The following is a 27861-nucleotide window of genomic DNA, read 5'->3' on the forward strand; positions in this document are numbered from 1 at the left end:
TTCAAAAGGAAAGAAACTTCATCAACAATAATGCCTGTTTAGTTTAACAAGGTAAATATGTATTTATACTATACTAGAGTTCTAAGTTTATTAACTGAATCCGTAACGAAAATAACTAATATTCAACTCACTTCCTACTATCAAGTTCAAAGGCTTAGGGTTATTTTATCAGTATAACAAAAAGTACATTAAGATTCTTTATTATGGCTTGCTAAAATAATGATTAACAAAATGATGATAAGATGAAGGCCTTCGGTTTCATGCGAAGAATCTCTTCGTTTCTGTAGGGTGAACTCAAAGCCATCTCTTTCATGGGGTTTGGTGTAAATTGGGTTTCTTTTTAATCTATTTTTCTTTAGGTTGTTGGTCCTCCAGAGATTTTTTTCTGTTCTGAGAAAACCTTAATCTCAAAAGAAGTGAATTTGCCATAACTCCTACAGAACTCAGACCCATAAAAGCACCCGCAATTGAAGGAGTGAGTATAGTCCCAGTAATAGGAAGCAAGACGCCTGCTGCAATTGGAATCCCAACCTGATTGAAGATGTCAAAGATGCGAGATTAGATATTCGTAAAAGAGAAGCGATTATGTTAGAAAGATATGAAACTTCCAAAATGTCCATTTTGATTCTTGCACTTTTAAAATTAAATTATTTCGGTCCCTATTTGTAAAATTTCATCAATTATATACACACGTGGAAACCCTTCAATACAATACAGAAATATAGTGAATAGTGTAATCCTAAAATTTTAATTAAAAAAGAACCAGATAAAAGTGAGTGGATGGATCAAAATCATCACTTTAGGTATGGGAGCCAAAATGGACATTTTGAGAATACAGAAAATGAATAGAAGTTAAAACTACATGACCAAAACCAAAATTATACAGACTAGAGTAGTATTTAAACCAAATAATAAATATTGAAGCAAAAAGCCCACTTTACTATATGCTAAAAGTGAGAATCTGGGTGTTTTTCTTGGTTGATCCTACTTTAAGAGTTCAGAAAGTCTCCAAGGTTTGTCTTGGCCCTAGTTGGCTTTCGTGTGTTTCAAATGAGTTGAATCATGTGTTCTGGTTTGACCTTTTTTTTCTTTTAAGGTGTCAAGTGGGCCTTTTGGCAAGCTTTTGATATGATTCAGGGAGCAAGTTGGTGGGCTATGATGAAGGACAATACGTCAGGGGCCTCCTTTCCAAAATAAGTGCCGTTTTCTATGGCAAGTTGTTCCTTTGCTATGCTATGGTGTGGCATTTATCGTTAAAAAAATTAGAAGAGTTTTTTTAGGTGTATGATAGCACGCGGAAAAAGGCTTCAGGTCTATGAGAGCATTTAGATGCCCTATGTGTATGTGTGTATATATATCTATGTATATATTTGTACTATGTTTGCTTTTGGTTACCAACAATTAGGGATTGTTTCTTTAATATTGTTGACCCCAGGCTGGTTGAACTGTGTTTTTGTGTGCCTATGAATGTAGTTTCAAAAGAAAGCTGGTTTTTTTTATAGAAGAATAAAATTGAAGGTCCCGTTTTGTAACCATTTGATTTTTGTTTTTGAAATTAAGTCTATAGACACTGTTTCCACCTCCAAATTTCTTTCTTTGTTATTTACTATTTACCAATAGTTTAAAAAAAAGCCAAAATTTGAAAACTTAAAAAAATAGCTTTCAAAATTTTGTTATTATTTTTAAAATTTGGCTAAGAATTCAATTGTTGTACTTAAAAAAAATGCAAATCATTGTAAGAAATTGAGAGAAAATATGCTAAATTTTCAAAAATAAAAAGCAAAAAACAAAATGGTTACCAAACGGGACCGAAGAGATTAGTTTTTCGTAGAATATATTCTCCCAAAGATTAAATTCATTAATCAGGGGGTAAGGTGGGATTTGAATGTATAGACTCCTATGGTTCCATTCATAATTACGAGTCAAAGAAAATAAAACTCCAAAAAAATAAAAAATAAACCAACATAGACCAAATCTAGTAATGAAATTTGGCAATGGGCCAGGGATGAAACGTAGGTAAACTCAATGAAACAATAATAAGAAAACAGAGCTTCCACCTGAATTTTAATACCTTTATGGCTCTTAAAACCAGAAAGGAAAAAAGAACAGTTTGATAATCATTTGGATTTTGCAAATTATGCTTGTTTGCTTGCAATTTCTTTTCATTATCTTTCATACCAAAATATTTGAATTCATAGCCAAATTCCAAAAACAAATATAGAAAATTTTAAAAACTATTATTTTTAGTTTTCACAACTTGACTTGAATTTTGAAAACATCTTTAAAAAATGGATAATAAAACAAAGACATCCATGGATGGGAGTAATGTTTATAAATTTAATTTTTAAAAACCAAAACCAAAAGTCAGAACCCTAATGTTTGGTTGTAGCCGTAGGCAGCATTATAAGTTGAATGAAAATTTTCTGTACTATGAAAGGACAAAGGAAAAACAGAGAGCATCTGGGTGATGGTTAAAAACTTACGATGTTATATCCAAAAGCCCACCAAAGGTTTTGCTTCACGGTCTTCATGGTTAACCTGCTGAGCTCCAAAGCATCCAGCAACTGCAAGGAAGTTTTTGACGGAAATTACATCCAATCTCATAAAACCAAAGAGAAGATTATTTTCAAGATGACATTTCACAAGACAAGTAGTCACGAAGATCATGTTCGATATATATGTAAAAGATGATAGCACAAGAAAAATTGACTACCAATGTTGCCTTTGGCTTTTGATCTCCAGAGGTTTCAGATATGAAACCTGAGAAATTTCGTTTTGTACGTACCCTCAATATAAGAAGAGATTCTGTGTTAGGTACCGAACAGGAATGAAGAATTAAAATACATTGAAATAGAAAAGATCAAGTATAAGACACTAGAATCTTTTTCTCTTGACTCTTGAGTATGCTAACCCTCGCCCAAAATCACTCACCACCTTCCCTCAATCTCCCTCCCACTATTTATAACCAAATACACTAACCAACTTCCTAACTACTTACCCTTGTGTTCTTACTAATACCATACTAATAATCCTAGTATATCCCTAACTAGGTCTCTCACATATTGCTTCGTTGCATTGAGAATCTCTTCTAGCTAGTGATAGTATACAACGAAGACTATACTTGATAGTTTTCTGTTCTAGGTTTCACATAACTATTTCAAGAGCATTGTGGTTAAAACTCTCACTACTGATTAGGTAATGGGACAGCTATCACACTGTAGGGAAAAAATGTAACAAGATATAGACCCCTAGGCCCTAATTCTTTTCCTCAGTAAATGTGGTGGCGAATTCGAAAAGTTTCCCATCAAGGAGAACTAGAGGAAATAACCTCTCACTACTATGGTAGAAACAAACAGAAAAAAACAACAAATTAATTAAAAGAAAGCGATAAATCTTGGAACACAAGAATTAACGTGGAAAAATTCCAAACTGAAAAAAAACCAGACAAAAAAAAAAAAAAAGAGAAAAAAAGAAAAAACAAACTCCAGTGTATGAAAAATTATTATAATCACATATAAATCTCTCCTTGACTGCAATTACAAGAGCACTCTTTCAAAACATTATACCACGCACACAGCCGAATTAGTATATCAGGTTTAAAGTGCTTTAAATTGAGATGATTAGAAACTAGAGGCAAAGCCTCCTTTTATAGCGTTTAGAACCCATCACTTCTTTAAAGCTCTCAGATTTAGGACAACTATTCTTCTAATATTTTGCCAAAACCCAACAAATTCCACATTGGCAAGATATTTGAAGAATCCACAACTTTTGTTGCAACCATTGTCTTAATTGACAATCATAATTCTCAATTCATAAAATTATAACTCACTACACTAAACCGCTTCAAATACCACCCTCCAAGATTTTTCCTTTTTCATCACATATTGATTAACCTTACTGAAATTTATGGTGCAACTTCCACCTACATAGCTCACCTGGAAGTTCTTTAGCTATCAACACACACTTTGCATAAGTGCCAAGCCAATGCCCATGTGCAATCTTGTGGAATCGCTAACATCACATACTCATGATGGAGATGACGTTAGCATCCAATTTAGAGCCTTTTAACAAACCTACTCTATTAGGACAATCCTTTTTCATTTGTCTAGACTATCCACATTCCTGACAACCCTTTTTCTGCCTGAACTCTTTCTTCTTCCAGTTGCTAGCTACTGGTACTGAATCTTCCCGGGAAGAACGCCTTTCACTCTTTAGCCTTCCCTCCTCTGACAAAAGTTTAGTAGTAGGCTCAACAAAATCTAAAGTTTCCTTTTTGTAAATCAAGATTGGCTTCATGAATTCATAGTAAGAAGGGGAAAATGATAGGATGAGTCTAAGTGTCTTATCTTTATCATCTATCTTCACTCCGATCACCTCTAGCTCAAAAACAATGTCATCGAGAATACATGGATGATCTGAGTATTTCATACTTACCACCATCCGCAGCAATGAAATTGCTCCTTCAAGTACAACCGATTTAAGATGCTCTTTGCCTGATACATTGCTTCAAACTTCACCCGTAGCTCTTTGGCTGTCAAAATTCTATGCACATTCGCAAGAATATTCTTAGCCTGATTGCACTTGCAGTTCTCAAATCCATTTCTTCCCAATTTTCATTCTCATGCAACCTTTACTGGAACTGCCATCGAACTCTCCTAGGCCACCATCACCGGCATCACTAAACTCTTTAGAAGTAACACTGCTTGGTCTTCCCTTTAGGGCCTTGTGTAACCCAATTTGTATCATCATGTCCTTAACTTGCACTTGGCACAATTGAAGTTCATCCTTCCATCAAATTTCTCCACATCAAACTTTACCGACTCATAAAGCTTGACATATCGACTTCATTCCTAGCAATAGTGAACAATACACACTATTCATACTATCGTAGCGCATTTTAAGGATTCCTATCTAATGTGGAAGTTTAGACACTTGCAACCACATAGCATAATAAAAAATTCAAGAAACTACAAATCTAAAGCTCTGATACCACTTGTTCGGAAAAACCTCTCACAACTACCGCAAGAATAAGCAGAAAAAATAACAAAGAAATTAAAATAATTTACATGGAAAAAACCACGGGCCAAAAATAATTCCACAATGTGAAAAATTATTACAATCACACAAAATCTCTCCCTGATCCTAATTTCAAGAGCACTAACTCAAAGCATTATATCACTCACACAATTGAGTTAGTATACCGGATTTAAAGTGCTTCAAAATTAGATGATTAGAAACTAAAGGCATAGAATCATTTTATAATACTTGGAGCCCATCATTTTCTTGAACATTTTAGATGTGGAACAACTATTCTTCTAATATTTTGTCAAAATCCAACAATAACTTGAGTGAAAATTGAATTACATTACTTGAATTGATTTGGGCAGTACACCTGACTAGGGAGATGACTCGGATCTGACTTATTTGTTTTAGATGGCAGGTTTACTTGCATATAGATTATATAAGTAGTTGAGCGGCAATGTAAAAGTTACTCCTCTCCACATGGCAAGAGGACTTACCAATCCATCTAATGCAATGAAGAGACAGCATTTGTCACCCTTAAATCATTGACAGTTTTCTAAAAGCTGCTGCTAATGCTACTATTACTTGTGAAATGTTTGTCAGCGTACTCTTAGAGATAAAATAATCATTTTATTAAGTTGCCGCTAAATCTAAAAGTTTAAGCTGGTAAACTATGACAAGTTCAATGGTGTTAAGTCTTCTCAATTCATGTATCAAGCACTTGATGGTTCACGGCTTACTGCTGAGTGACATAGCCAAAAAAACTCTATATGGAATGACATGAAAGCCCTTTTGTTTTTTTATTTTTTTATTTTTAAATGGAAACTAAACTTTTCATTGATATAATGAAAAGAGGCTATTGCTCAAAACAAAAAGAAACCAAATCTCAATGTAAGCACAAGAACATAAAAGATAGACATGAAAGCCCTTTGTTGAAACCTATGTATAGACAAATTTTATTCTAAAGGGATCAAAATCGAAATTAAAATATTGTAAGTACTTATCTAATATATTCGTGCTTGGGCTTCTCTTACTGTTCCATTTCTGCAATCTCCCCAGCTTGAGTGTGGACTTCATTGTATTTTTTTGTGATAATTATTTATTCTCTATCAAGAAAAAGAACGAACTTCTCTAATGTTCTAATTAAAATAAAGTTTCCTGTAAGAAGAATGAAATTGTAATCTTTCAATTCCGCATGGTAACACATCAAATTAAGTTGGCATGAGGAGAAGAATAAGGTATGTCTGCCAACAAAATATAGGCTCAGAAATAAATATGGGCAGCAGGCCTTTAAGCAAGTACAATGATAGTTGCGTTCTATCATTAACAAGAACTTTTTGTATACATGTGCCCAAAATTATGAACACCGGTAACAAAATAACATATGGCTTGAAGTACCTGAGAGAGTCTGTTGCCCATTAACACAATAGGAGACACCTCACTGGCGGCTCCGACACCCCCGCCCATCGCAATTCCAATATCTGCAGTGGCCAAGGCAGCAGCATCGTTGATTCCATCACCAACCATGGCTACAATGCTCTTCTTCTCCTGAAGTTCACTAATAAACTTCTTCTTTTCATGGGGTTTGACTCCAGAACGTACCTTCAAAGATTTTTATCACAAAAAAAAGGAAAAAAAAAATATTTTTGAACTCGATAAATTTTGTCTTGAAAGTTGTACAATATAATATAATCTCCTTTGAGCCTAGGCAAGGCACAACACACTCCATGAGGTCACATGAAATCTCGGTGAGATGACACATACCATGTAAAAGATGTTTCTAATAATATACCACAAAAACTAAAAACTCCTTTCAGCATTTGAATGTTGCCCACTATAAAGTTGCTTAAAAACCAAAAATCAAGATTGATTGCAGATAAGATAGTTGCTTGTCAATAAAATAGAAAGAGAAAACCAAGAACTATATGGCTACAATAGGGTGTTCATGGGTAAGCAAAAGGGTATGCAAAAAGGTTTTAAGGCCTTCAATTCGTTTGTGAAAAAATACCTATTTTTTGAATTAGTATGTTGAAGTACTGATATAATTAAATTTACCATAATCTATTAGCTTAAGCTTTTAGGCTCATTGGTGATTTTGCATGGTATCAAAGCATGAGGTCTTGTGTTTGAACTCCAATAATGTGATTTCATCCCCCAATTGATGATTTAACACGGTCAAATTAAACTTTAAAGGAATTTTAACAAATTGAACCCCAAACTCAAATAAGTAAAAACAAAGTCCCTTGTTGTCCAACAATTGATCAATAAATCACCCACATCCCCGCATCTGCCAAACAAAATATTCAAAATCCAGCCACAAATTTTTGGAGATTTTTGCACAACATAAATACTTATAGGAGATTAACATTATAGGAAAGAAGGTTCCTTTTCTAAAGGAACTCAGGTTACCTAATTAATTTGATCATTCTTATCAAACCACTTGAAGCAAATATCAAACTGAGATCTAAAGAATAAAAGGTTCTTCTTTTCTCTCTTGAAATTATCTTTCCTTGTGGCAATTCTCCCTATCATAGTTGTCCTTTTCATTCACACTTTTCTTTAATTCTAATGCAGCATATGCCAAACATGAAGAGCCTAATGTTGTGCTAGTCCACAATGTTGAAGTTTCACCACCTTAACAAGATTGATAGGTTACTCCTCTCATTACTACTTGGTTTTGAAATTGAACTCCATGTTATCTAATATGGTACCAAAGCCTATGAAGCCCAAATGGGCATTTGGTCCAAAAACAAAAATAAGGATCTGATCCAAGAATACCCAAAGAGGTACCATCTTGAGGGGGCATGATGAGGATCCCACATTGGAAAAATCAAGGGACCTCACAATCTTAATAAGATAGATAAGTTTCTCCTCTTATTGGCAATTGGTTTTGATGAGATGGAACCCATATTCTCTAATAATCTAGACCAGCTTTTTTGGTCCCTTAATTATGGTGAGCCTAAGAATGTTCTAGGACCAGAAAACAATAATTCATCAAAATAACTTTGGGAGAAAAATGGAAAATTTTGCCAAAACCTCAAACGTATATTGTGCTAAATTCAACTGCTCAAGTTATCCTTGTGGTCACAAGCATATTAATTGCCTAAAGAGAAAATAAGATATCATACACAATGGACCTTTAAAAAAGGCAATACTTTGGTACATCCCAAGATACACCTATGTTTATGCATCTTACCCTCATCATGAATTAAAATATTTCAAACAAGTAAGAACAATTTTCCACGTGACAAATTATGACTGGATAATTGGGTGGTATGGACAAAGATAAGTACTATGCCAGATGCACCTAGGTATTTTTCCTTTAAAAATTAACCATTTAACCACAACCTGAATAGCAAAGAAATGGGCGATTGATACAGTAATAAAATCTAGCATACTAAAAGATAAATATAACCAGTGAAATCGTGTACCTTCTCTTTTGGAAGTCCAACAAGAGATGCAATGTACTCAGCATTACTCCTTTTGTCCCCGGACAACATGTATGTGTTAATTCCTTGCCTAGACAAAGTGTCAACAACATGACCAGCATCCTCCCGGATGCCATCCTCATAATAAATACAACCAGCTAGAATACTGTCTATTCCTACATAAACGACTGATTGGGGTTTGAGATCATCCGTCTCTTGAAAATGGTCGACAACTCCATGCCTGAGGATATTGTTAGTTCAATGTGGTTATAAATATAGAATTTCTTATTCAACAAAAATATTCTACAAATAAATCCTCGCAAAGAGAGGGATAGTGCAGAGACATCACTTGAGTAGTGGTTTGAAACAAGAAACAGTTTTCATGGCTTGAATCATAGCTTTGATACCATTGGATATGAACTAGAATCATTATACTCAGACACGAGAAGTCAGAAAAGATCAAAGTTTCTACGTCAGTCTCAGAAGAGAAAATTCAAGCCATGTCTAAAAGTTGGGATAAGATTGCTTGCCACCCAATAATTGCTAGTAAAAAGAATTGGAAACATGGAGGTGGGGATAGTGGAGAACTGACAAGAAGTAACGAGAGATTGTAGGAAGAAAATTGTCTGAAGGAGGAAGGACGATTGATCCCAGAGGTTACGAGGTATTGCTTCAACTACGGTCTTTGGTGAACTGACAACAAGAATTCAGGCCCTTGTCTACTGGTTAGAAGTTCATATTTTCGAGCACGAGTTTTTGTCGGTAAAAAAGAAATCCAAGGGGACCCCCATCTGAGAACCGTATATGAGAATTTCAACCAAATATTTTCTTTGTGCGGCGGTTAAAAAAAACATGCTATTTAGAAGAAAAAAAAAGAAAGAAGAACTGATCAACAGGACTAGATAGAGCTAAAACCAGTAGTGGTCATGTTCCCTTTTCCAATCTAGTCTGTGTTGGTTTGTGCTTTAATATTTACATTGGTACACTAATAATAATAATAATGATAATTACCTTGGTATATTTATTAGTTGTAATTAGAGAGTGATTGTATATGTAAGACTTTGTTCCTTTTATTTTTTAGGTACTTGAGAATTTGTGAATATGAAAGAATTATTCTATTCAATTCCTAATTTTACCTTGGTATTTAGCAGAAGGGTTACTCTGTCATCTGGTTTTAGTACTCGAGTAAATCAAACTATACTCATAAATCATGAAAAGCTCCCAATATGGAATTTGTAATCACCCCACTAGGGAATTCCACATTCATTCCTTTACCCACTTTGCTGTGAACGAGGAAATGCATGCCAAACCTCCCTCCCGAATAACACACATCTGCAATTTTGCTGCCCTATACACATACGAACACTCAGGAATTCTGACGTATTTTAGGTCCACTACAGTTAGCAGTGCCGAGAGTGAGAAACTAAGCCAAACTGATATAAACTACAAAGGAAATCAAATTATTGTGAATATTGAACTCAAGAAGTCAATTCATTCAGCAATTCTCTAAGATCCAATTGCACCACATTTAACTGATTTTTAGCCAAGTTTGGAGAGCCTTCAGAAACAAACGGACCTTTCATGGATAGACATTTACAAATACAACATAGCCCTTCAATCCATATTCAGAACAGATGTGGAGAAATACCTCTGAACCCAGTCCAGAGTTCCGACAGATATTATTCTGTTTTCTACTGTTGCAACAGCACCAGAACCAGGTTCTTCAACAAATGTTCCTTCAACCACCTGTAGGTGTTAAATATTTAAATTCAATAATTAAAATAACAGCTCAAAAAGCAATGTTTTTCTCCTAATAACTCAATTAGTTCCATCCTCTATAAGCTTCCAGGATATATATATGCAATTTGCCAATAGCATAGGTTAAATTGCTTATTGACCCAATAGCTTAAGCTGATGGGTTATGATAGATTTGGTTATATACCAATACTTCAATACTTCTCTCATTTGTGGGCTTGGAAATTTATAGGACGCCCAACAAGTAGAAATCAACGATAAATGAGAGAGGAAAGGACACTACAACGGTTTAAACACAAAACCTCCTACTTTGATATCATATACCGAAAATAATAATGCTTTCTTATTTCTTTGAGAAGGAAAGGGTCTCTTAAATAAAAGAAACACCCATTACCAATAAGGAAATATACAATTAACAAATATAATACAAAAAATATATATATATATATTAACAATAAAAGAAATAATCAACAGCATTAAAGCCCTCAAATCACATTTCATGAAAGTATACCACTTATCAAAACCAATAGTAGCATGGCGTTTAAGCTTTAAGAGAACCCACACTTCGGGAATTTCTGTAAGTTTTTGTAGTGGTGCATGCATGAGTCAGAGGATATAAAAATTTGCATAACAAAAGACCATGCTCTAAAATTTTCTCGGTAATTTATGTGTTTCTTCTTATATAATTCAAGTCGCTAAACATTTTTTAATTAAAAAAAATCATTAATTGAATCAAATGATCCAAAGGGATAGAAAAGGAGATACCATTTAAGGGAGATACAAAAGATTTCTCCAATTTGTAACAAAGGAATTTAAATGGTAATGCTTGAAAGGCTGCAAATCACAAAACTATAATCCATACTTTTTAATTTTTTGTTTGTTTTTTGGGGGATAAGAAGCAACTACTTCGTCGCCAGTTAGTCATTACAATTAGGTTTTCTATTTTTCTTCACCAATTATGATATCATTAACAGCCATCAATGTCTTCAAAATATTGGTGACAATGTGGATAAAATGTGTGGATGTGCAAAGAAAAAATTTCTTTTAGGTCTGCATGCCATGGAGCATTTACAACTTCTGTACACATTCCCTGAAAGTTTTCTTCCCACATTATATACTGGTACTTGCTAGTTCCTAGTATAAGTTTGATCAAAGAAATTGTTCTAATTAATTGAATAGCACAGTTAAATACTTTTCTATATTAAGGACTTATGTTTCTTGTAAAAATTCCAGAAAATAAGCTGCCTATTTGATTTGTTAAACGTTGTTATTTATATAAGAAACTACCTTCAAGCTTTGACCATTAACGGCTCGAGCTGCTTCCACAATTGCCTTCCCAACTGGATGAACTGTGTTAGATTCCACCGCAGCAGCAAACTTAAGAATCTCATTTTCTGAATAATTGCCATGTGAGTTTATCCTGTATCAAACGAGCAGTTAATCTCAGTTGCGACTGTGGGATTTGCAGTCATTGAAAATTATCTCTCACATTTGGTACACGCAGTACACCCAAATTCAATGGATAAATCCATTACACACAACTATCTACATTTCTTTGCAGGCCAAACTCCTCATGCTCTTGCCTCAAATACCCAATACAAAAGGCCAATTGATTAAATGTGAATCTACAAGTTCTGGGTATCTCATTACAACATGAAATGCAGGATTTGGCGGGATAATGCCCTTGACTAAATTTTTTTTTAGTGAGCTAGCAATAACATTAACATTAAGAGCATTAATTTTGAAGGTAAAAATCGAGATTTGGATAAAATGTTTGACCTAAGTTCAAGGCTTCTCAATGGTGTTCTTTTTCCAATTCATTCTGCCGGTAACATTTGTCTAAGCAGGGATGTGTTTATTCATCCCTCTCAGGACTTTACTGCTTTCTTCACTCCTACGGGAGTCTGAAACCTTGAACAAAATTTTGTCATTTCTTTCTTTTTAATTTAAAAAAATTAAAGGAAAAGAAGAAGAAGAAGAAGAAGAAGAACATCTCTTGGAATAAGGGGAAGTTTGAACTTCTCCTTGGTAGGAATAACTGAACTGAATAAATTGGAGGTGGTTGTCTTACTTTAGCTACACTATTAGCTAATATGCCTACTTACCACCCAAGGAAACATCCATTATAAGTTAAGAAACTACACTCAACTGTGAATCTACATTTCTCTCATATCTTGAAGTTGCAAACACCTTTGTCACAACAGGTTTCCCAACTGTCAAGGTCCCTGTTTTGTCAAAGACAACAGTATCCACCATTGAGAACTGCTCTAAGATATTTCCACCACGCAGAAGTAATCCTTTAGTTGCCCCTAATGAAGTTCCAACCTGGTAGACTCATAAACAAACAAAATCATAAATAAATTCAAATTGCATAATCTAATACAGAAATGAAGCAACTTTAGGAGATAATTTACCAGCATTGCAGTTGGCGTAGCTAAGCCAAGTGCACATGGACAAGCAACAACCTGCATTGAGAATATAGACCAGAAATATACCGTTAAACATGCCAATTGATAAAAGAGAAGCAAAACATTTTTTACAGGGAAAAAGAACATGCACACATTTCGTCTCTAGTTCGTAAGAAGAATGGTGGGGTTATACAAAGAATAAAAGTTTTTTATTGTATCGATGTTGAGTCAAAAAGTTGACTAGAAGAATATGAGAATTGTGTCGAGAATATAATGTTTTTGATATTATTATGACTGAATTATGAAACTGCCAAATCTCTCTCAATTTCATTCATGCTATAATAAATACTTTTTCGGATTATTCTCATTCATACAGAGAATTAACTGATATTCATCTTACTAAGGAATTCAATAACAGAAAACAACTTACATAACAACAATGAAAATCGAATCTGTAAAACAAAAAATTAAATCTGGTTTTTTAAAGATTACGTTTTAGCTTGCTGTTTTTAAATTATGTTCTTTTACTCAGTTTTTCTTTGTAATTTTTTTCCCACCTTTTCAATAAAACTTTTAAAGTTCCAAGTCAAATTTCGAAACAAAAAGTAGAGTTTTTTTTTTTTTCTTTTTTTAATAACAGGATATTATGGACAGAAACAGATTAAATTTTTTTTATTATTATTATTTGGCTTGTATTGTAAAACGTTTTAGAAATAGGTAATGTAATGAAGCAAAGAAATTCTACTTCTTAAAATAGAACGGGTATCAAATTGGTTTACGTTGTGTTTCAAATATGAAGCCCAACAGGAAATCCAGATAATTTATGTTCTCCAATGAGAACCGAATTCATTGTGCTTGCTGCTCATCCTCCAAACCAAATGCTGCACTTCCAGTTAGTTAATCCTAGAGAACGGTACAACTCTATACTTCCTGAGTGTGGACCTTCAGAAGAAAAGATTCCACCAGATAAATCTGCCGGTTAGGACAAATATGACCCTATGTATTTACTATATTTCTACATCCACGAGGCAGTTAATACAGATGTTCTATCCATCTTCCTCGATAGTAATCAATGTATTTGCTTCGAACCAAATTTACCAAAATGAAGCATCAAATACATTCAACCACAAAATCCTATCTGTGTCTAGGATGGCCATTTTAGATCTAGTGTAAGAATTACTTGATTTTAACGTAGGAATATGTTTAGAGAAAATTTCTAGTATGACCCCTCAGAAATATTATTTTGTAGGGGTGGAAACGGTTCGGTTCGGTGGTCAAACCAAACTGAACCGAATTTTTTAAAATGTGAAACCGAACCGAACCGATTTATTGGTTCAAACCGAACCGAACCACATATATGCAGTTCGGTTCGGTTTCAAATTTAGTTTTGGCATCTTTGAAAAATCCATGTTATATTCTTTTTTAATTAAAAAACGGTTCGGTTCGGTTTAAAATTCAGTTTTGTTCTTTAAATTAAAAGCGGTTCGTTTTAAATTCGGTTTTACTCTTTTTAAAAAATATATATAAATAAATAAATATATATATTAGTTAAAAACGGTTCGGTTCGGTTTCAAATTCGGTTTTCGAAAGTGAAATTGAACTGAACCGAATTAATTCGGTTTCAAAATTTCTTCAAATCGGATCGAACCGCATTTTTCGATTTCACTGAGTTTTCGGTTCGGTTTTTAGAAACAGTTCGGTTTTTGCGGTTTGAATGACCACCCCTATTATTTTGATGTAGAACATGTGTTCATAAATTTGAATGCAAAGGTAACCAGGGTTTAAGCACAATTTTCAATCATCATACCAGAACACTGCAAGAAAGCTGCAGAGCCAATGAAACTGAACTTCCGTGATAAAGAGCTGCTGGCAGAATGCGTGACCCAAATTGACTCCAAAAGATAAAAGTTGCTGCGGAGAGTGCCATTACTCCATAAGTGAAGTGCCCAGACACCTGGTGAAGTAAGAACAGACAGCAGAAAAAATCAATTCCATGCATAAATTCACAATAAGAAGCCATTAAATATGTTTGGAACCTCTTTTATAGGGAGAAAGATACAAAAGAGGGCGGATAAAATCCATCCGAAGACTACTTCAAGCAATTTCAACATAGAATTAGAATATAATAATAATTATTATTATTCAGAGATAACCATAACCTTGTCAGCCAACCGTTGAACAGGAGCTTCCCGGCTTTGAGCCTCTTCAACCAAACGAATAATATCTCCCATAGCAGTCTCACCTCCTGGTCGATGCACCTCAACTGTAAGAGTTCCATTAAGATTTATAGTTCCTGCTGCAACTTGGCTCTAGCATAGGGGAGGAAAAATAAAACTCTATGATAAAATGAAACTAACATACTCTTTGTAGATTTCAGAAGTGCTTTACTTTAGAAAACAAAAAGTATGTCATAATGGTCAAACGCAATTTACTTATCCTATTATGCACAAAAGTTATGTCCTCAACTTTCAATTAGACAGTTGCAGAAGGCACCATGTTGTTCTATATATGACCACTTTGCAACAAGGTAGACTTATTGCTTGCCAATAAACATGCAAAACCAACATCAAAACTGAGACAATGATGTTTCTCAGAGAGAGAGAGAGAGCGAGAGAGAGATCATGATGCTCTGACCAAATTTTTTTAAAAAACAAAAACAAAAAATGTACCCCAGGCAGCTTGGTAACAGGTAATGGCTCCCCAGTGAAACTAGACTCATCCACAATGCTTCTACCAGATTTCACAATTCCATCAGCAGGAATACGGTCCTGAAATCAAGAAAAAATCATGTAAAAGTTGCAGTAAAACTGTTAAATGTTTAACTGTATTATAGGTTCTGTTGAAAAAAAGAGGAACAAAGGAACACAAGATTTACATGGAAAACCTTAGATCAGGGGGAGAAAATCACGATAGAGACTGATTTTTATTATTAATTCTCATACACAAAGTACAAGAGAATAGGCCAAATAAATAGACTAGTGGGAAGCCCTAGGGAACATACAATTACTAAAATACACCTAGGGTTACAAGCTGTTTTTCGACACTCCCTCTCACAGTAATCAAAGCTTTGTCTCAATAACCCTTTTGTGACCACATCTGCAATTTGTTGGTTTGAGGGAACATATGGAATACATATACTTCCGTTGTCAAGTCTTTCCTTGATGAAGTGCCGGTCAATCTCAACGTGTTTTGTTCTGTCATGCTGGACAGGATTATTAGCAATACTTATTACAGCCTTATTGTCACAAAACAATTTCATTGAGAGCTCATTGTCTTGATGAAGATCTAACAACACTTTCATCAACCAGATTTCTTCACATATCCCTAAACTCATGGCCCGATACTCAGATTCAGCACTACTTCTGGACACAACTCCCTGTTTCTTGCTCCTCCAGGTCACTAGCTTACCCCAAACAAATGTGCAATACCCAGATGTTGATTTTCTATCAACAACAGACCCTGCCCAATCCGAATCAGTGTAGGCTTCAATGCAACGTTTATCAGACTTCTTGAACATTAACCCTTTACCTGATGTACCTTTCAGATATCGTAGGATGCGTTCAACTATTGTCATGTGTTCCTCACAAGGAGCCTGCATAAACTAACTGACAACACTCACTGCATATGAAATATCGGGTCTCGTATGAGATAAGTATATCAATTTTCCAACTAACCGTTGATACCTTTCTTTATTGACTGGGACACTTTTACTGATATTGCTGAGCTTTGAATTATATTCAACTGGGGTGTCAACAGGTTTGCACCCAGTCATTCATGTTTTCGTTAGAAGATCAATCGTGTATTTCCGTTGGGACACTGAGATTCCGTCCCTTGACCGGGCTACTTCCATTCCGAGAAAGTATCTTAACTTCTCAAGGTCTTTAATTTCAAATTCTTTGGTCATCTTTGCTTTGAGTTTCACAATTTCATCATCATCATCACCAGAGAGCAAAATATCGTCAACGTACACAATGAGAACAGCAACCTTCCCTGAAGTTGACTTCTTTGTAAATAGTGTGTGATCTGAGTGCCCTTGGGTACACCCTTGTCCTTTGACAAAGGTGGCAAATCTGTCAAACCAGGCTCTCGAAGATTGTTTCAACCCATATAGTGACTTCCTCAGCCGGCAGACTCGCTATTTGAACTGATCTTCAAATCCGGGAGAGGATTCATGTAGACTTCCTCCTCAAGTTCTCCATTGAGAAAGGCATTCTTTACATCCAGTTGATGCAGAGGTCAATCTCTGTTAACTGCAACTGATAGCAATACTCGGATAGTATTGAGTTTAGCCACAGGAGAGAATGTCTCAGAGTAATCTACTCCAAAGGTTTGGGTAAACCCTTTGACAACTAACCTGGCCTTGTACCGATCAACAGTCCCGTTTGACTTGTACTTTATAGTGAAAACCCATTTACATCCAACTGTCTTGTGCCCTTTGGGTAGGATCACCTGGTCCCATGTTCCATTTTTCTCAAGAGCCCTCATCTCCTCCATAACAGCGGCTTTCCAAACGTCAGTTCTCATTGCTTTTTGTATGTTACTCGGTATCACCCCTGTATCTAAACTGGTGGTAAAGGCCCTAAATTCAGATGACAGGTTACTGTAGGTCATGTAACTATGCATAGGGTACCTTGTACATGACCAAATACCTTTCCTTAGGGCTATTGGAAGATCAAGAGAAGCATCTTGCTCCTTCAGTCTGTTAGAATTTCCACTGTGATCGCTAGTCTCCTCTGCCTGGGTTTCATCTTCAGAAATCACCTTTTCACCATTATCTCTAGTATCACTCACATTTTCAAGAACTGTGTCCGAATCATTATTTACCGTCGTCTTCCCATCTGCTAAAGTGGTGCTGTCAGCACCTTTTCCTCCTTTTTCCTCTCTGCATTCGTTAGTCTCAGTACAAGTATCAATCTCATTGATTTCAGGAATACACGTACCTGATGTCGAGTTTGACTCATGGACCGAAGCCGGAGATGCAACAGGTGACGCTGCTTCCTTCCGGAGATTCTTCCTATAGTATGTTATCCATGGGACTTGATTGGTAGGGAGGATAGGACCGACATGTTTGGGAATGGGAGATAACTCCAAGGGAACTGTATAAGTGGACCAGTTAGTCTTTTCACTAGATGTCTCCCCCTGAAGATGGCTAACAGGGAAGAAGGGTTGATCATCAAGTAAGGTGTTATCCATGGAAACAAAATATTTGCGAGAGGATGGGTGGTAACATTTATACCCATGCTGATGAAGTGGATACCCAACAAAGACGCATTTTTTAGCACGGGGGGTAAATTTCGTGCGGTTTGGACCATGGGAGTGAACAAAAGCAACACAACCAAAAACTCGAAGTGGTACATCAGAGACTAAACGAGTAGTGGGGTAGGACTCTTTCAAATGGTCTAATGGGTTTTGAAAGTTGAGGACCTGGGAAGACATTCGGTTGATTAAGTGAGCAGCAGTAAGGATGGCATCACCCTATAGGTAAGACGGGAGTGATGTGGATAGCATCAAAGACCTGGCCACTTCCACCAAATGGCAATTTTTCCTTTCGGCTACCCCGTTTTGCTGGGGAGTGTAGGCACACGAACTCTGGTGGACAATCCCTTTGGATGCAAGGAACTCCTGGAAGGAAGTGTTAAAGAATTCTCGCCCATTGTCGCTTCTCAAAATACCAATCCTGGCACTAACTGGATTTCCACAGTGGCATAGAATTGTTGGAATACAGATAACACTTCGGACTTATCAGTGAGAAGAAATACTCAAGTAAGCCGAGTGTGGTCATCTATAAAAGTGACAAACCAGCGTTTCCCTGTGGAGGTTGTGGTTGGTGAGGGACCCCAAACATCACTGTTGACTAAGGTGAAGGGTTTGGATGGTTTATAGGGCTGGGAGTGAAAGGAGACACGACTCTGTTTGGCACGAATACACACATCACAATTTAAAGAAGATATATTAATATTGCAAAATAAATGCGGAAATAAGAATTTCATGTATTGAAAGTTTGGATGTCCTAAGTAGTAATGTCATAACAGAAAATCATTCTCAGAATTAGAAAAATTTAAAGAGACAAGGCCAGTCCTATAATCATTCCTAGAGGAAGCATCATCAGTCAGGAAGTAGAGTCCCCTATCGTGTCGAGCAGTGTCAATCATCGTCCCCGAGTTTAGATCCTGAAATAAAACAGAGTCGAGTGAAAATACTGCCCGACAATTCAAATCTCTTGTAATCTTACTGATGGATAACAAATTATATGAAATTTTAGGAACATGCAAAACATCCCGCAAAACCAAACTCTCAAACAGAGATAAATGCCCTTTTCCTGCAACAGGTGCGAACGACCCATCTGCAATCCTAATTCGTTCGTTACCGACACTTGGACAATATGAGAGAAACTGATCAGAGGTACCAGTAAGATGATCTGTCGCCCCTGAGTCAACAATCCAAGGTTTTTTGCCATTAATACTAATAAGACCAAAAGACTAGATATTACCTGACTGGGCGATGGCCTTGACTCCAACCGTACTCAGGCTGGTTGTACTATCTGCAGAGGGTTGCTGCTGAGGATTCTCATTTACCGAGTCACTCACAAGGGCACGTCCAGAGGTTGATTTGGGAGACGTTTACTGTTTGAGGGTCGTCTATGTAGCTTCCAATACTGGTCCTTTGTATGCCACGGCTTTTTACAATGCTCACAGACAGGAGTGGGCCTTTTATTGCTGTCAATACTGGAGGACTTAGTGGCAAAAGCCGCAGCATCAATAGATGTAATGATTGGGTTATTCATTGCAGCATGAGAGAGGGAGTAGGGCGTTGCCCCAGAATCCGACTCCGAACGACATCAAACTTCGAATTTAGTCCGGCCAGGAAGTCATAGACACGATCTGCTTCTTCAATTTTTGCACACCGTGCTCCGTCATGAGCACATTTCTAGATTGTCTCCCTACAAAGATCCATCTCCTGCCACAAAAGAGTCATTTTATTAAAATAGAACGTTACGTCCATAGTACCTTGCTTACATTCACGTGCCTGTTTCCGTAACGTATAAAGCCGGGATGCATTCTGCCTCTTTGAATAAAGTTGTTGAACAGCATCCCAAATATCCTTGGTAGTTGCAGCATAGAGTAACAGTCTACCAATATGGGGTTCCATGCTATTAATCAGAACATATCTCAACAGCGAGTCTTCTCCTTTCCAGATCCGCTCCTGAGGGTCTCCTGGAACGGGCTTAGGTATCTCTCTAGTCAAGTATCCAAACTTATGACGTCCTTCCAAGGCCATTCTGATGGATTGAGACCAGGAAAAGTAGTTCTGGCCATTCAATTTCTCTCCAGTAATAAACTCTGCAGAATTTCCCATGGATCCAGACAAGATATTTGTAGTTGGTAAAATAGGGAAAGAATTTACCGGGTTTTCAGAGTATATTGGTATGTTGGCCGAGAAATCTGGTTGAGAGTTTGTCCCAAGAACCGTTCCGAAATCTGCAAGTTACTGTTGTAAATGGACAAAACCCCGTTGGAGATCACTTGTAGACCCCCGACAAAGCTGATGTGCTGATCCGACCGCGGGCGCCATCAGAGCAGACCGCTGATGAGAAGTCGCACTGGTTGTTGACTCTGCTCGACCATAGCAGCCGGCTGGAAGCAGATGGGAAGTCGCGACCCACGGGATCTGCTCCGACTAGCTTGTCGCACCGGCTGAGTCAACCGACGAGGAGGTGTGGCTGGGGTCATGCGGCTAGAATCGCGGCGGTTGGGAGTAATCGAGCGGCTGGAAAACACTAGGCTCGAGCGGCTGGAACATCCACAACGGTTGGGAGTGGTCGAGCGGCTGGAAAACGCTGGGTCGCACGGCTGGAACATCCGCGACAATTGGGAATGGTCGAGCAGCTGGATGATTTTCGGTTCGGCTGGGGATGGACAGCTGGAACTGGGCCGATTAGAGTTAGGGTCTGAGACGGATTGGATGATTTTCGCAGCGCGGCTTGGAGTATTGTTCCACGGCTTCCCGACTAGTCCCAATGGAGGTTGCTGATGGAGAATCTGGTCTATTTTCATCAATGATGACTAGGGTTTCGTCGCCATGCTCTGATACCATGTTGAAAAAAAGAGGAGGAAAGGAATACGAGATTTACATGGAAACCTAAGATCAGGGAGACAAAACCACGATAGAGACTGATTTTTATTATTAATTCTGATACACAAAGTACAAGAGAATAGGTCAAATAAATAGACTAGTGGGAAACCCTAGGGTACATACAATTACTAAAATACCTCTAGGGTTACAAACTGTTTTTCGACAGGTTCAAACAATTTTAAGCTTAAATTTGCTCAACAGCTAAAGAAGGAAATTTGTTCTAATGTAAATTATTCATATGAAGTTTGGCCTGGGATATAATTAGCTAAAAGAAAGGACATATCTGTTCAAAGTAATTGACAATAAAGTATATCAATTAGACGAGCTTTTGATGACATATTCATTTGACTAACCCCAGGAAGTACAATAACTTCATCTCCAATTGAAAGACTAGAACAAGGAATTTCAACTGTTGAATCCAATTCTGTATCACCATCAACAACTAGACGAGCCTTTGAGGGCAAAATACTAAGAAGTCCTGTCATATCACTTGCAGCTCTAATTTTAGCTCTCTGTTCAAGGTTCCTTCCTAACAATACAAATGCTATTAACATAACTGGTTCCTCAAAGAAAGCCTTCCAACCCTGCCAAGAAAATAAATATTATAGGCCAGGCATTTTATGTAGAGGATTGAAGAAAATGCATTGAAATAAATATTCTGGTAAGAGAAATGACAATAAATTGAGATTGGAAAATGTTTGTATCAGAAACCACCTTAATAAAGTCAATCTAACATCTATAGTGGATTTATTTACTATCACATTTCAACAACAGTATTAATGAGCCTAAACATAAATTTTCATTAAGAATGTTCAAAGGCTAATAACTTAAGCTTTCACAGTATCACTTCCAAAAAAAGGTTAATAACTTAAGCTTTCAGTATCCTAACAGCAAACTGACACTGTTAACTCATTCATATACATGTGGTGAATAAAGTTTTATCAAAATAATTAAACCCAACTCCCCACAGGCTCTCATAATGGATATGTCACATTCATGTTTTCCATCCTTGGACAGATTCAGGAAACGTATTACTAAATTCCTCCCTAAATTGTTGTATAACAATTTCATCCAGTCTAAATTTTCCTAAGGATGGCATAATAGATAAACCCTCCCATCCAAAGCACTTAAAGCTTTGTGTTTGAATGTGGCCACAAAAGGATTGATTTTTTCTAATACATAAAAATAGAAAATAAAAAGGAGACCAACTGATAATTGAAATGGTTACAACTTGACTGCCACAAAAAACTATAATGAATAAATAAGACTGTACAGAAACATGTGGGCTTCATTTATAGACATGTCACTTACAAGTTTTGGCATTAAGGTGGCCAATGAGCTGACAGTAAAGGATGATAGAGCTCCAAGACCAACTAAAGTGTTCATATTTGGAGCTCCTTTGACAAGACTTTTCATACCATCAATAATAAGTTGACGACCAGGACCAAGTAATGTAAATAAGCACAGTGATAGATGGAATTGAGTAGTATGAAATGTATGGATCCATGAGGCCTTAGCACCAAAGAAATGAGAAAGATGACCAAGAAGACACACAGCACACAGAGCCCAGGAAAAAACAAGATTGCGACCTGATAAAGTGTAAGAAAAGAGCAGCATTAGTTATTATATACAGAGAGTTATTATATATAAATGAAGAATAGCAGCATGTCAGAGATTTATTGGTAAACATAATATCCATCCAACAAAAGGGGAAAAAAGTCTGGCAAAAGGACCAAAGCATGGGAACAAAGTACTAACCACTCTCTTTTAAACGATTGTGCTTTTCTTCCATCTTCCTTTCAAAAACCATGAAGATGTTGTCTCTTCCCGACTCTGGACACATGAGAAGTTGTATTATCAAGCTATAGCAAACATGTAGAGCTTCCGAGGAATACAAACATCTAATATATGAGACCCACTAGCATTTGGGATGAGTGAAGCTAAGACTAGGTTCAACTTCTAAAGCAGCTTTTATCCAAGTTTTTTTCCACTCTGAAAGTATGCGTGTACGTGGGTGGGGGCATGTGTGGCTGGGTGGTGCAAACATGTGGTAAATAAAGCTTAACATCTTGAATAGCAGATAGAAACATTCAAATCTACGTCTTTGAAACAAGTTCTTTTCAAATATGCAAAAACGCCTCTATATGATCATGAAGCACAACATAAATGGAATACTATGTCCTGTCCTCACTAACGTGGATTGCAAACACTTGCTAACAAGCAGATGGTGCATAACAAAGCCTGTGCCAATGATTTGATTTACAAGGGCAAAGACCAAAGGAGTCTTTTTTACAAATTATTTCTCAAAAGAAAATTTGATATTTGATATTTCAAGGAAAATATTAGTTTAGATAGAAAACATTACCAATAATACAACTATATATACATACACATTTTACTCAAGTCTAATATTGACCTTATATATGGAATGGGTAACCTTACTCTGAATCCTTGGCATTGGAAACCTAGCTAAAGTGTCCCCTATAGCTCTATCCATATGACTTCACAAGCACATGTCCTATAGCTCTCTAAACTTCACATCTCCACAATCAGATCTTCAAGCCACCAAGAGGTTGTAGTTCACCGCGTCAATGAGTTGAAGATAAGGAATTCAAAATTATTCTTATCTTATAGCTTATTGTTTAGCGTTTTGAAAAACCTTAGTCATCTTCTTAAGTCTTCCACTTCGATTAGAGGAGGTGATCTCCCTTGAACGTTTGACTCTGCTTGAACCTAATTAGTTCCCTCAGATCATTGTTGAAGTTGAAGAAGAACAGCTATTTGCAAGGTCACTTACAAAGTGAAGATGTGAATTTGATTAAAGGGTTTTTCCTTTTTTTTTAAAAAAAAAAGGGAAAGAAGTCTCTTCATTGACATAATGAAATGAGACTAATGCTTAAAGTACAAATTAAAGAGATACAAAGAGCAACAAGACTAGGAATCAAGGGGGGTGCATTTGGACATCTCAACTAGGTTGACAACCCCATAGCACCCTCATCATATCCATACAAACAATCCTAGTATACTAAAAACTTGGAACAACCCAACAAATGAAAAAGCAAAGCATCCAAGTACAACATGGATCTAGTAAGCGATACATCATAAAACAACAGGGAAAAAAAGCATAAGACCAAACAAAATCTACCTAATACGAAGTGGACCACTAAAAAGAACAAAAAACTGATAAAGGGTTTTTCCTTTTAATAATAAAAACCTGAAGACTATATATTATTGACTAAAAAAGGAGAACAGACCTTAGAATTTTCAATGTAAGCCGTAAAAGCCTCCAAAATGCTCTCTCCTCTCTCCTCTCTCCTCTTCCCTCCACAACATAGAATTTTCCTTTTCTAGCCCCAACCAGCCTCCGACCACCATGCCCCACCTCCAACCACCATGCCCTAGCCTTCATCACCGATTACCCCTTCTTCTACCATCATCCGATCGATACATATTGATCGGAAACTTTTCTCCCTAACACCGATAGTTCCAGTTAATGGAAAACATTTCAAGCTTTCAAAACAAAGTCCATCCAAGATCCACTTTGTCTTTATCACGTGGAAATCACTCGACTGGTTAGTGGTGAAGACTAAAGAGTCTTGGAAGAATAAGCTTTTATTCATTGACTAAAATGAGTGATAAGTTCCCTTTAAATAGGCCCAAAGGGAAAGGGCTTGTACACACCTAATTAACTAACTAACCTAACCTCCTTTAAATAGACCCAAAGGAGAAGGGTTTTGTCACACCTATTCTAAAATTAAAACTCAATTTAAAAAGAGAACACAATCTGTCATTTTACAAGAAATATCCAAAATACCCTTTTTACAAGAAATGCCCAAAATACCCTTAATATACTTACATCAACTCGGCCCCCTTAGAATTAAACTCGTCCTCGAGTTTTAAGTTGAAAGCTTGAACTCATCCGGGGCTTGATAAGGGAAGATGTCTACAACATTGAAAGTATTGTTTATGTTGAATGAAGATGGGAGATCGATCTTGTAAGCATTATCACTGTATTTCTCAAGGATAGCAAATGGTCTGAGCTTTTTGTCATTAAGTTTGTTGTATGCTCCTTTTGGCAAGTGGTCCTTTCGAAGATATATCATTACAAGGTCTCCAGGCTTGAATGAAACATGTCTTTTATGATTATCCGCTTGAGCTTTGTATGTGGAGGTTGCTTTCTCTAGGTGGTCAATGACTTCTGAGTGTAGCTCTTGAATACGTTTAGCAAGTTCAGCTTCTTCGCTAATATCTGCGTTAGAAGGAAGAGCTGTAAGATCAAAAGTCAAACGAGGGGGTCTAGTGTATACAATCTCAAATGGACACTTCCCTGTTGATCTATTTTGCATGTTGTAAGCAAACTTCGCTTGTGCAAGGTTAGTGTCTCATTGTTTTGGTTGATTTCCATTTAGACATCAAAGCATATTACCCAATGTTCGGTTTGTAACTTCTGTTTGACCGTCCGTTTGTGGGTGGCTTAAAGAGCAAATTTTGAGGTTAGTGCCAAAATGTTTCCACAAACTTTTCCAAAAAAACTCATAAATTTGACATCTCTATCAGACACAATTGTCTTTGGAATTCCATGAAGCCTAACAATATCTCGAAAGAAAAGATTAGCAATGTTTAAGCATCATATGTTTTCTTACGAGGTATGAAATGAGCCATTTTGCCAAACCTATCCACAACGACAAATATAGAGTCAAAACCCTCTATGTGTCCTTGGCAACCCTAATATAAAATCCATCGATAAGTCCTCCCAAATGTTAGTAGGGATTGGAAGAGGAGTATACAAACCGGTGTTTTGAGTGTGACCTTTGAAGATTTGGCAAGTAAAGCACCCTTTTACTAAATTGTTGACATCTTTTCGAAGCTAAGGCCAGAAAAATCATGTGGCAAGGGTTTCATAGGTTTTGTCACGGTCTAAATGAGCTGTTAGGCCGCCCGAATGGGCTTCCATGATGATAGCCTCGCGTAGAGATCCTTGTGGGATGCATAACCTATTACCACAAAATAAAAAACCATCCAAAAGGTGGTAGTCCCAAATGTTAGTAGGGGTCCCCTTGCTTTAAACCTCTAGAAGCTTGAATCGACTATTTTGGGGTTCCATTGATTAGGATAAAGTACGACACCCTAATGCAACCCCACATCCACATCCTCCATCTAAACCCAAAACCTTTCATCATCATCACCTTGTCCAAGAAATCACAATCAACATGATCATAGGCCTTTTCAAAGTTAAGTTTAAGCATCACTCCCTCCTTCTTCTTCATGCGAGCGTCCTCGATGGCCTCGTTGGCTATAAGAGTTTGATCCAAGATCTGCCTTCCAGCCAGGAAAGCTCCTTGCACCTTAGAGGTGGTAGAGGGCATCACTTTCCTTAACCAATTAGCGAAAACCTTAGCCAAGATCTTATAAACACTGGTTGTAAGACTAATAGGTCTAAACTCCTTCACCTTATTAGCATTCCTGTTTAATTATGTGTCAAGTTTTATGAGTCCAATAACATTTGATGTGGAGAAATTTGATGGAACGATCAACTTCGACATGTGGCAAGTGAGGTTTTTCCCAACATCAACTTCATAAAGATACTATCAAGAAGCCAGAGATTGAAAGACCCAGCGGCTCCTTGAGCCTTATGGTGACCGTCGCCATTACAACTATCACATATAAAAGGTTTCTACAAATTGATCGGATACAAATGGGAATGAACAATTTTAGCAAGTCCAAAGCAGAGATGGCAGAAACAACAAAAGCGGAGAAAAGTAGGAAGGCATCCACAAAAACTAACGAACAATTATACTAGAGATCATGTAAACAATAATTAAATATTAGCCATAAAAGAGGATAGTTTTGTACATTATGAAAGATGAGATTTGACCTCGAAGACTAGATGCAAAACCACATTGAGTTAGATGATTAGCAAGCGTCTCTCCCAACTGCTTCACCCTATGAGGTGAATCTTTCACCTCCGGTACTGGCCATATGACTGCAGTCTCTGTTGTGAGGTTCACACTAGCAGATGACACTCGTGGCTGTTTGGTGATTTTACAATAGCATGAGCATTGGTTCATTTCTCAAGAAAAAATGTGCATTCACTTTCAATGCCTTGCTGCGATTTAGTTTAATAGTTCTTTGAACCAATTGAAGAGGATTTCTAAACTTACTGGCTTTTACTAACCTAGTTTCTACATTTAATTCAATCATATATTCACGTTTCTTGATTATTACCGAGTATAACAGAACAAAACAAAAATTATTTCCATAATTGAAGTCCGAGCAAAGAGAATTAGTAACTATAACCTGATTCTCTAGTATTCTCTTCACACTTGCTGCGCATCCCCCGCATGTCATTCCCTACGATTTTTTTTTATATGAGAAAAAAAAATTACAATAATATTGAACAGAAGAAGGATCAGAATTTTTTTTTTTTTTAAAAAAAGCATCCAAATTGTCACAGAAGTCGGTAGAGATATAAGACGAACGACAGCTGCAATGATAAGATAAATCAAGAACCAAGAAAGCGATGCAAAATCCGTACTCCAACGTCGAGTATGATAACGTTAGGCAACAGTGAAGAACCCTCCTCAGCGCTACCAGAAACAAACTTATTGCCCTTTCCACCGCCCAGTCCACCATCTCCACCACGACCTCCGCCGCCATTCTTCCCTCCAAGACCACCATTTCCGCCACCAGATGCAAAAGATACAGAGGAGCTCGAAACACACCGCAAACGACACCGCAGCGAAGGCAGAACAACCTGAAGAGTCCTGAGCGACGGTGAAGAAGAACCGAAAAGTCCAGTAGTTCCGTAGAGGCCAAGATAACTGGAAATGCAGCTGAAACGGCGAGCTCGGTCAACGCCATGAACGCATCTTCTACGAACAATTTCGGAAAGCCTCCGATTCAAGGCTTTCGAAACGCAGCAAATGGCTATGTTGCTCGTCGTGGCGGAGAAGATGGAGTCCATCGGAGGAAACCGAGATGAACTCTGTACAGACTTCAGTTTCCACAGATAACTACAACCAAAATTTTGAAAAAGGGTATTTGAAAAGATAACACTGGGACGGTAGGACCGTTCGCGGTTAGGTAGCGTCTCTTTATTGGGTTATATTTTCAAA

The 27861-nt window shown here is 36.9% G+C and overlaps 1 protein-coding gene across 3 annotated transcripts; it reads right to left on the reverse strand.

Moving 5' to 3' along the window:
• LOC120069089 (copper-transporting ATPase PAA1, chloroplastic) lies at positions 1-27790 on the reverse strand. Of its 3 annotated transcripts, none has more exons than XR_005479437.1 (18): positions 27282-27790; positions 27044-27097; positions 26622-26775; positions 22505-22579; positions 22058-22335; positions 21100-21330; positions 15283-15381; positions 14773-14922; positions 14421-14567; positions 12620-12670; positions 12355-12530; positions 11493-11625; positions 10099-10196; positions 8454-8691; positions 6421-6624; positions 2714-6128; positions 2484-2564; positions 471-531 (listed from the first exon to the last, which is right to left on the reverse strand). XR_005479437.1 is itself a non-coding variant. In XM_039020774.1 (17 exons), the coding sequence occupies exons 1-17, from the start codon at positions 27708-27710 to the stop codon at positions 346-348; spliced, it is 2784 nt and encodes a 927-aa protein (XP_038876702.1). In that variant the 5' UTR covers positions 27711-27788; the 3' UTR covers positions 1-345. The 3 variants fall into 3 exon arrangements, 1 of the variants encoding a protein (XP_038876702.1); XR_005479438.1 differs by having other exon boundaries at positions 2714-6180; positions 27282-27789; XM_039020774.1 differs by lacking the exon at positions 2714-6128 and having other exon boundaries at positions 1-531; positions 27282-27788.
• Positions 27791-27861: the final 71 nt, after the last annotated feature.

This window comes from Benincasa hispida, unplaced genomic scaffold (assembly GCF_009727055.1).
Source record: "Benincasa hispida cultivar B227 unplaced genomic scaffold, ASM972705v1 Contig207, whole genome shotgun sequence".
NCBI classification, from domain to species: Eukaryota; Viridiplantae; Streptophyta; class Magnoliopsida; order Cucurbitales; family Cucurbitaceae; genus Benincasa; species Benincasa hispida.

Coding starts and splice junctions, on each gene's coding strand:
- LOC120069089 (XM_039020774.1), bottom strand. CDS start 27,710: ATGGACTCCATCTTCTCCGCCACGACGAGCAACATAGCCATTTGCTGC. Junction 8,692..10,098: donor ACTCTGGACTGGGTTCAGAG/GTATTTCTCCAC, acceptor CAATATCCTCAG/GCATGGAGTTGTCGACCATT. Junction 532..2,483: donor GGGCTTTTGGATATAACATC/GTAAGTTTTTAA, acceptor ATCTTCAATCAG/GTTGGGATTCCAATTGCAGC.